This window comes from Neolamprologus multifasciatus, chromosome 3, assembly GCF_963576455.1.
Source record: "Neolamprologus multifasciatus chromosome 3, fNeoMul1.2, whole genome shotgun sequence".
Taxonomy (NCBI): Eukaryota; Metazoa; Chordata; class Actinopteri; order Cichliformes; family Cichlidae; genus Neolamprologus; species Neolamprologus multifasciatus.
Window position 1 is genome coordinate 27,887,304 of NC_140441.1, and position 10,400 is coordinate 27,897,703.

At 42.2% G+C, this 10,400-nt stretch overlaps 1 protein-coding gene across 2 annotated transcripts; it reads right to left on the reverse strand.

Moving 5' to 3' along the window:
- Nucleotides 1-561: 561 nt before the first annotated feature.
- LOC146522415 (E3 ubiquitin/ISG15 ligase TRIM25) lies at nt 562-9,417 on the reverse strand. Of its 2 annotated transcripts, none has more exons than XM_085152222.1 (8): nt 9,067-9,417; nt 7,260-8,103; nt 6,978-7,086; nt 6,251-6,346; nt 3,324-3,557; nt 3,009-3,031; nt 2,108-2,256; nt 562-1,965 (listed from the first exon to the last, which is right to left on the reverse strand). In XM_085152222.1, exons 2-8 carry the CDS (start codon nt 7,901-7,903, stop codon nt 1,673-1,675), a joined length of 1,548 nt encoding a protein of 515 aa, XP_085008348.1. In that variant the 5' UTR covers nt 7,904-8,103; nt 9,067-9,417; the 3' UTR covers nt 562-1,672. The 2 variants fall into 2 exon arrangements, with proteins under 2 accessions (XP_085008348.1, XP_085008338.1); XM_085152212.1 differs by having other exon boundaries at nt 7,260-8,106.
- Between the last annotated feature and the right edge of the window lie 983 nt (nt 9,418-10,400).

Sequence of the window (10,400 nt, forward strand, 5' to 3'; positions counted from 1 at the left end):
CTAAACTAAGATTTTATTATTATTAGTCTGCAGTGATGGACCGATGAGGTCAGGCTGGGGTGTCTGTGGACTATGTTTGCATATGATGTTGCGACCTGTAGTGAGAGCAGGTGGAAGAGAGAGGTAGCAATGGAGACTGAATTTAAATACCTATAGCCAACCAAAGCAACAGACAGTTAACAAAGAGGTGAACAAGACAGTGCAGGCAGGGAAGAGTGGGTGGAGAAGAGTATCTGAGTGATTTGTGAAAGAATAGCAGCTAGACTGAAAGGGAAGGTTTACAAGATGTTAGATGTGCTGTGATGTGTGGATTGGAGATGGCGACTGAGCTGGAGATGCTAAAATTTTCACTGGGAGTGACCAGAAAGGACAAGAATAGTAATGTGGATTTTGGAGGGACAGCTAAAGATGTTTAAGGTGGTGCTGCCAGGCAAAAAGGAAGAGCACAGATGAGGTTCATGGATGTAATGGAGGAGTACATACAGAAGGTTGGTGTGACAGAAAAGGAAGATGCTAGGGATATGTGATATTTGTTTTATTTTCTTTCTTGCCCATTTCCCCGTGTTTAAAGTCTTCAGCCTGTTAGCTTTAAATGTCCTAATCAAACTGCAGTAATGCGTTTCCTGTACACAAAGCAAAATTATAAACTCTTACGTCACATTTCTCCAGCAACATAAAGAACACCGTGACAACCGTGCACATTCACCAGGCTTTTTATTATTATTTTTAATTTTTACAATTCCTGAAGTTTGGCCCCTCAAATAATTTTATCAAAATGGAAATCAGCTGTCGACATTCAAAGGTTTCAGGTGTACCACAGCCTTAACAGTAGTAAAGTGCGAAAGTACACATCACCTAAAACTGGTATTTTAAGAAGAATGTATGAACTGTGCATAGGAACAATTATTTTTGTTTTTACATGTTTGTAAATGCATTAACTGCTTTTAAAGCACAAAAAGCAAAAAGTCATTCTGCAGTAAACTTCTGTTAGCACATTTCTTTAAACATCATGCTAAGCAGACAAACATCTCCTAAAGTATGCATGCACACACACTCTCACTCACAACCTTTTCTCTTTGGCTTACAATGCTGAAACAATCACAAGCTCATACACGGGTTCTGTTCCAGTAGATTTCTCAGAGCCTTCAGCAGAAGTTCTGATCGAAGGGCTTTCTTTGGAGCTATTGTTGTATCAAACGTTTTGCAGAAAGTTCTTCAATCAAGCTAGAGCGAATCTAGCTAACAAGGTGAAAGAGTAAATTCTCACTCTTTCTAAAAAATCTTTTTGGCAAAGTGCTCGAAAATCTGGCGTCACAGACGTGCAAAGGTTTCCCAAACTGAGCCGTTATACATTCACATTCATGTACAGCGAATGATTCTAAAGGAAAGCACCTGAATTAGGTTTGCCAGTGTGCGACACATGTTTAGGGTGAAAGTCACTTCAACACATTCTCAGCCCTTGATTTGTTTCAAGTCCAGCTGAACTGGAGGCTTTCACTGCCCGGCATGTGTCTGGATGCTGTGTGAGGGTTAGAGGCAAATTGTGGGGCTTCTTGAGTCTTAATCTTCACATTCTGCGAACACGAAGACTAGCGATTTGTCATGTGACTGTGCACTCGTCCACAGTCGAGGATCGACTTCAAAGTGCTTCATTAGGTGGAAAATAATGCTATTAAACTCCTCTTTCTTCATCATCCTCCTCCTCCTCATCCCCATCCTCTTCTTCTTCTTCTTCCTCCTCTTCAACATCCTCCTCCTCCTCCTCTTCCTCCGGGCTGTAATCATCATCATGCGGTCCCACCCCATCTTCCTCCTCATCGTCTTCCTCCTCCTCCCCCTCGCTTCTCATTTCCTCTTCGCTGCTGTCATCTAGGTCGTCTTCATCTTCATCGTCCTCCTCCTCGTCGTCCTCCGGAGCCTCTTCCTCATTCTCGTCCTGCTCCTCCTCAGGATCAGAAACGTAGCCTGATGGAGAAAACGAAACAGAAGTTTGAGCAGAGCTGAAACAGCACAAATTGTTACTCTGCCAGATGTTTTCAGGTTAGAGGCTCGTGAAGCAGTTTCAGACACAGTGACGAATGTCAGCAAATGACTGAATATTTCTTACACAGGGAATTGATAGCATCGCTAATGTGAGGCCGGAGCTCATCTTCCAGAAATTTTCTCATTTCCTCTTCCATCGTCATTCCCACACCCTCCGTCTCCATGTCGACATACTCTGGGTAAAACATGTTTTTCCTTAGCTGCCTGCGGTAACTAAAGTGCAAAGACAAAAGAAGTGACAGTTTGCTTCCTTCATCCATGTATACTCGTCTTAAAACGCTAATTGTTTGCAACTATGCTGAGACATAACTAAGCACTTCAGTCAGTCTATAATAATCAGCTTAAGTAAAACTACTATATGTGCTGGTAAAAGCTCCTTAAATATCATGCTTCTAATGGTTTTTTGTGATATACACAGAGCGGCCACTTTGTTAGGTACACCTGTTGAATTGCTGAATGCAAATATCTAATTAGCCAATTGCATGGCAGCAACATACATGTCACAAAGGTTGAATCATCTCAAACTGGTTTCTTGAACATGACAGTGAGTTCACTGTACTCCAACAATCTCCACAGTCAGCAGATCTCAATCTAATAGAGCAACGTTGGGACGTGGTGGAACCGGAGATTCACATCATGGATGTAAAGCCGGCAAATCTGCAGCCACTGTGTGATACCGTCATGTCAACATGGACCAAAATCTCTCAAACATTTCAAGCAACCTGTTGAAGTCGCTCTGTAGTTAAGAACCTGGCACCAATGAGATGTATTCAAAAAAAAGTGGCTGCTGAGTGTTTGTTTTTTCCTCCCCACAAAAAATAAGCTAACAGATAGATAATTTCAGCTGTGAGAAATATTAGGATGTTTAAACTTTATTTTGTCTGTATGATGTGAGAATAAAGCAAAGATGAACTGAGAAATTAATTTAAAAAAAAAAAAAAAAAAAAAAAAAAAAAGGGACTTACTATTTTCCTTTTGTCCTGTATGCCTGAAAAAGACAAAACAGACAACACAAATAAATCTTAAAACAAATCTATGTGTTTCTCCACACATAGATTGTACTTTGGTGGGCAGCCCTGGAATATAAACCATCACATTTACATCTTCCTAGCAGGATAGTCTGAGAGTTTGATGACAGCATTTTGTTGGTATTTTTACAGCTTTTAACTTCAGCAGAATAAACTTTCTTTGGATCAGTTCAATAATGTCACAAGAAAATGTTCCGTGCATTAAGAGTAAAATCACGGCCGCAGTTTGACAGTGGCGCGTTAGAGTCTCACCTCGATGAAGCGGAAAGGGTCGCTCTCGAGCATGAGACCTTCGATGCCGCAGCGGACTTCCTGTAAGCGCGCCTGGTCCTTGGTGATCTTGATGATGTTCATCTGAATGGTCGGTCCGTTGATGTCACAGTGAGCGCGTGCACAGTCTCGCAATCTGCCGATGAAGCTCTGCGCTTTGGTCTTCATCTCGTCTCCCAGTCGGGTCAAGCACAGCTCGGTGTCGTCCATAAACTTCTAACGAGGGAAGCGACGGAAAGAAGAAAAAGTCAATCAGCTGGACGATGGTGCAAAAGTGCAAGAATTTAATTTACTCAACATGAATAAGTGATGTGTAAACGGTCTAGTGCTTTACACATTCACCTAACCTAACCAGATGAGACCGTCCCCTTTGGGGTTGCGTCGGGAAGGTATGGAAGCTCATTTCTGCCACAGATTTTTTTTTTTTCCAGGATCTGTAAATCCAAATTTTGTGTTACAATGTTAAAATTTCAAATTAATAACTCAAAAGTTTTATTTAGGCATCTTGAAATTTAGAGTTACTCACAAGCTTGAGTCAGAGCATTGCCTGACTTTGTTTTTTTGAAGCAGAAATAAGTGCCCATAGCAAAGGCATCCTGGGTACTAAAAATAAACCAATCAATCAGCAAGCCTATGTGATTAAGGGAGCAGAAGAAAAGAAAAAAAAAAAAAACTCCTTATTATACTCCTTACCATGTTATGCTTATTTTTATTTTTTTATTTTTTATTTTTAAACCCATTCAAGTTCTCAACTTTGGACATATTACTTCTTTTTTAGGATTCGAATTTTGTGTTAGTAAATTGTTAAACAGTGGTGGTGCTGGGCTGTGCTCTTTGCCTGTGACTGCTGATGGGAAAGGTGGAGCTGGTTGATTCAGAGCACAGTATCAGGTGAGGCAAGAGGTGCCTCTGTAGCAGAAGGGGAAGTCATACAAGGAGGACGTAGACAAAGCTGAACAAGCTGTTCTATGCAGAGGAGAACTGACAGTGGCTGAGCCTCTTGCCACAGTACTATACAGTTGTGGTCATACACTCATCATGGGCATGAATGTTGAAAAAGTCTCCAGGTTGCTCTCCATGGTGCTGAAAATGTTTTTTCCCCCCCAATCACTGCATGGAATATACAAAACACTAAAACAAATGAAACCGCAGAAACTTCAAAGTGGTTTTCATGTGAGCTGTAACGGTTTCTTCTGTTTAGAGGTCTCTGGCTCCATTTAACTCAAAGGTAACGTGCAGCAGAGCTTCTTAGAACATGATGACCCAGCACCTCTACAGGCATCAATCTGCACCTTCAGAGGCCTGGGTGGACTTTATCTAGTTTTGGGATGACTGAGGCCTTATATTCATAAAACTTTGGTATGGTTTAGACTAGAGATGGCACGATACCACTTTTTTTATGTCCGATACCGATATCACAAATTTGGATATCTGCCGATACCGATGTGAAGCCGATATAGTGTATTTTTTTAATCAATAGAACCGTTTTTTTGGGGGGTTTTTTATATCTTGCTGCATTTTGTATGAGTTCATACTCAAGTTTAAAACAAAACACTAAAGCTATTCTGTTATACCTGTATGCAAAAAAAAAAAAAAAAAAATACACTGCACCCAAATTATTTCATAGTTCAGCAAAACTGATCAATCTAACAAACTTAAACCTACTCCATCCTCCCTATTCTGGTATTTTACAGAGTACTTAGCGGAAACATTAAGCAACCTAACTAATAGAGTTCTAAAACTCCCAGCAAAACAAACAAACAAACAAAAAAAATAGGAAACCACCCCCCACCCTCCACCTCATGATGCTTAATCGATGTAATCAACTTTAATTTGATGCAGTGTGAAAAAAAAAAAAAAAAAAAAAAAAACCAAAGGAAAAAGTACTATAGCTTACTAGGGTATATTAGACTTAACAGTTACTATATACAGTAATGAACTTCTATATTTTACACCAGATTAAAACTTTGCTTGTAAGATTCGGATAATTATTTATTAAAAGCTCGACATTTTAAATGAGAATAAGAAAGAAAAGTATGTCTTTGTGCCCCCTTTTCCCTGTTCATGCCCTATCGGCCCCCCTGGCTAAACTTTGCTAGATCCGCCCCTGTACAGTTACCAGCCGTCAGCTGTGTAGAAAAAGTAATATTAAATAAATTCTAACAACAGCTTATCAAGTTTAAACTTCTGCTGTTGTTCAGCTGCTGGTTTCCTCTTTCTGGCGCGAAGTGGGCGATAAACAAACAAGAGACGGGAGTCACGACAGAAAAGCCGATCAGCTGATCATTGATCAGTTTCATGATTGAAGTAGCAGCAGGAGAGGGAGGGGGAGAGAAGAGGCAGTCGCTCCATATATCGGTTGTTAAGCTTAACGTGGGAATGCTTTACAAACGTTCAGAGATGAACTTACACACTTGCTTTACTTCTCTCTGGGATAACTTTCTCGGAGATGAAATGCCGGTTTGGTAGCGAGGCTCCAAATACACACAGCCGCTCTATCACGTGACCCACACTGCTCCGACATGCTACGGTTATGAGCCGAGTTACGCCGTGTCGCAAGTTTTGTGAGGTGCTTTTTTGATATTTAATGGATCGGATTACATTTTTTTAAATTTCTCTCCAATATCTGATCCAGTAATTTAGGTCAGTATCGGACTGATGCCGAAACTGCTTTCCTCAGGAATGAGCTTTACAGAAGTCTCGTAAAGGCTTCATCTAGAACTAGTAGTACTGGCACATGCACATGCTGAGTCAGTATTTATGTTTAGGCACAGGCTTCCCAGAACTGGGATTGAAAAGACAAAAGTGCAAAATAATAGTAGTTTAAAAAAAAAAAACAAGACAAATGGTAACATACTAAAAACAAATGTATCAGTTATGTTTAGATAGTTAAATGTGAGGCCTCTTACTTTACTGTGCCGCTCCTTCTCCTTCTGCTCCTGGAATTTTTTCTCAGCCATGCTGTACTTCCTTTCTATCCTGTACAGCTGCTTGTCCAGCACCCCCTGGCAAACAAGAGCAGCCGAGCAAGTTTAAAGCGAATGAAGGCACAAAACGGTTTCACGTTTAACATAAAGGGACTCCAAGATTGAGCGTAAAATAGGAAGTGCGTCCTGTCAATATGTTGTTGCTGTTGGTGGTGTGTGAGACTGGAAGCTGCAAAGCTACAGCCAAGCAGTGTTGAAACAGCTGAGGGCATAAGGTATACGCTGGACAGCGCTAAAATGTGGACGGGTCTGCTGTGGCTCATTCATACAGCTTAAATAATTAAATAAATTCTCAACTGCCGCTCATAGGATATTTTGTCTTTTTCGGACCATTCCTACAAATCCTACAGACAATTTTGTGGGAAAATCTCAGTTTCTGAAATACTCAGACAAGACCATGCGATGCCAACAACCATTCAAAATCACTTAAGTACCCTCTTCCTCATTCTGACGCTCAATTTGAATTTCAGCATTTCTACTTACCTAAATGAGTTAATGCCTGATTATGTTTGCATTAACAAGCATTTGAACAGATGTACCTAATAGAGTGGCCAGTGCGTGTATATTCAGTGTTTAGCCATAAAAAAAACCCTCTTTATCATCATAACATTACAGACTGGAGAAACTCTAATTTTGGTAAAGAGTGTACCTTTATATCCTTCATTGTATTTTTCAGAGTCTTGATCGTGTGTCCTGAGTGTCCTCCCTCTATGGTACAGGCGTTGCACACACATATCTTGTCATCAATGCAGTAGTATCTGGAGTAAAAATAACAGGGCTCAGATAAAAATGAACACTAAAGGCTGATCAACAGAGCAAATCAGTAAAGCCTGGGGGGGCGACATTCTCACTAGTAAATAAATAAATGTTTTACAGGCACTCAGCTACTCTTCATGAAAAAGTCAAAAGGTCATCTCCTCCTCCTCCCTACCTGTAGATCTCATCATGATCACGGCACTTCCTCTTCCAGAAGTCATTCATCGGCTCGGTGAGAGGATGCATGCGGAATGCCGGCAGTTCCAGATGTGGCTTTAAATGCTCTTGGCACATCGACACCTCGCATTTCAAGCAGGTCTTTACTGCAAACATCGAAGCGGCAGCAGCAGGAGCTGCTGCGCCCTCGCTATCACCCCCTTGTTGAGAAACAGAAGCAGCAGAAGAGCAGTCCACAGCAGCACTGACAGCCGGTGCCTCGGCAGAGCCTGAAGGGCAGTAGTCACATGGCACAGCGATCCCATTCCTGCAAGGTTGTGGCACGAGAGAAGACGACGGCAGATCCCTTGATTTTAAAGCTGTGGGAGGCATGGCGCGAACCCTGCGCCTGTGACGGTAGTCATCGGCAATATTGGCAAGTTTAAAGTTTTTCTGAAAGTTGGTGCTACACTGGTGGCTGTTACGGCATTCTGGACAGCGGAAGTGACTCCGCTCTGCCTGCCGCTTTAGGCGATCGAGGCAAGTCTTGCAGAAGTTGTGCCCGCAAGGAAGCAAGTGAGGGTCCCGGTACAAGTCCAAGCACACCGGACAGGTGAGCTCATCCTGAAGGACACTGGACTGCGGTGACTCAGCCGAGGCCATGTCACTGGATGTGAGGGCAGGGGAAATGAGCCGGAGACAGATGGACGTGGCCCAAAATAGGAAAGAGTGGCAATGATGAGGGGGGACAGACGTGGAAATAGAGGGTGAGGTGGTCAAGATAGAAGAGAGTAAAAGGAAAAGAAACAGGAGGAAAAAAGGACTCCACACGTTTCCTAAAGTGTGGTTTAATTTTCTGCAGGCTGCTGAAAACAGAAGAAACAAATTTAAGTTTATTGCTAATGAATGTCTTTAAATTGTATTCTGTCAAATTAATAGCTTAAAAACACAAAAATAAACATACAAGGCCTAGAGAAAAACAGTTTACTTGTTATGCTTTTCATAACAAATAAAGCAGGCAAATGCAGTTTTTTGCAGCTGGTTTGCATAATTTAAATGTGCTGCCAGTCATTTACAGTCAGAAAAAAAGAAATCACGAGTATTAATTATTCTTTGAGACTCAAATGTCAAAATGTGCTGCCTTTTCCTTTTCTCGTGATGGCAAACTTGAGCAGATCTGGTTTTCACTGATAAAAAACAACAACAACAAAAACACCGCCAAAACAAACAGAAAGTTGAGCACTTCCACGGAGAGCAGGTGTTATAAACAATTGCAATGTTCTAAAATATTTATATTATTGTTTTAAGTACGCTTGAGAGTGTCACGTGATCATTTTCGCTTCCTCCTAATTGTACATGCTGCATAATAAAGCCTGGAATTGAAAGTAAAACTTCCTGCTTGTCGAGACCACAGGGCAAAGTCACTTGTCCCGTCTTGCTCTGTTTATTGAACACGTTTAACAAAATCAGTCTGTTTAAAGTCTTTAGCCTGAAGATAAGCTGCAAGTGCCAGCACGCTCCGTGCTGTTTACATGACACACAAAAAAAAGTGCAGTTCCCAGTAGTCAGCACTGGTTTCCAGTGTCGCACCTGTCACACGCACAGGCCTGGAAAGCTGCCATGAAAGCGTCCAGCCCTTGATTAAAACAGAGGGCCTTTAATGTGTCACGGATTTAAAAACCTGCGATCGCCTCTGTCCGTTAAAGTGTTAAACCGACAATTAGCTAACTTGGCTACACTAATCTCCCGCTCCCCGTCGAGATGCCGGGGAATAGGTTAAAAAACAAAACAAAAAACGGCACAAACAGACATCAAAGTCCCCTTACCTCGACAGAGTATCCAAGGTAGCTTTGTGAAGAGATGAAACGGTGATTTTTGCGGTTTGACAGCCTGTCAGTCGTGGCCGTGGTGCACCTGCCGTGGCTAACGTGTTAACATTACCGCCCGTTAGCGCTGCCGCTTTTTCCCCCTTGTTCCCTCTGTGTCCGCACACAGTCCAGGTTAGTCCGCGGGGAAATATTCCAGACAGCCGGCATTTAGATTCCCATCTGGAGTTTTCTGGATGTGACACAAAAGGACGAGTTGACACAAACCTGTGCGGAAGACAAACGGACAGCTGGTGGACTGAGACCGAGCAGGTTGATGCGGGGAAAATGCCGCCTTCACTGTGCCTGGGAAATCTGTATTTTATACATACTGCGCGATTTGTTTGTGATTGCGCCGCTCGGGATCGCTGTTACATAGTGTGGGCTGTTGCAGAATAGTTGTTGAACCCTGTTATGAGTCATTCTATAATTAGAGGACAATTTAGGATTCATGATCTTCTCTCATGTCTTTAAGAAAGACGATTAGCAAAATCATTTCAAAGATGTGGGACTGTCGTGGCTGAGGCCGTGAAGACAGAAGGACTCAGAAGCGGAACTTACACAGAGGCAAAAGTGAACGTGAAAACAAGCCTTTATTCTCTAAACATGGAATGCAACAACAATTAAACAATGAAAGCTGCACGCAGTGTTGAGAGGGCGTGTCAAGCTACTCCCAAGGGGGGGGGGGGGGGGGGGGAATCTAGAGAAATTTTCTTAGAGTGGCATGAGGGTGGCAAAATCCAGGACACTATGCAATATATTCAGTTTTAGCATTTATATTCAATGTTGACTGTAACTACGCTCAAACTGTTAATGCTATCTTATTTTAATAAACAACACTATCATATGCAAAACTGGGGTGGCACTTGGGGTGGCAAAGGATCATTTTAGGGTGGCACTTGCCACTCCATGCCACCTTTCTAGATCTGCCCCTGCTCCCAACACCTACACCCAGCAAGTCCGATCTGGTGTCACACTGATAGATTTAATTTAATCCACCTCTATGCTATACCCCAAAAGTGTAAAACATGACATTTTCTGTTCCCACTAGTTGGCGCTGTTGCTGATGTTAAAAATAGCAGTTAAATATGTTCAGCAAGGGAGCCTTATCACATGTGAGAAGTTTGGTCCAGCTTGAACAATGTAAAATGGTAAATGGCCTGTATTTATATAGCGCTTTACTAGTCCCTAAGGACCCCAAAGCGCTTTACACAACCAGTCATCCACACATTCACACACTGGTGATGGCAAGCTACATTGTAGCCACAGCCACCCTGGGGCGCACTGACAGAGAC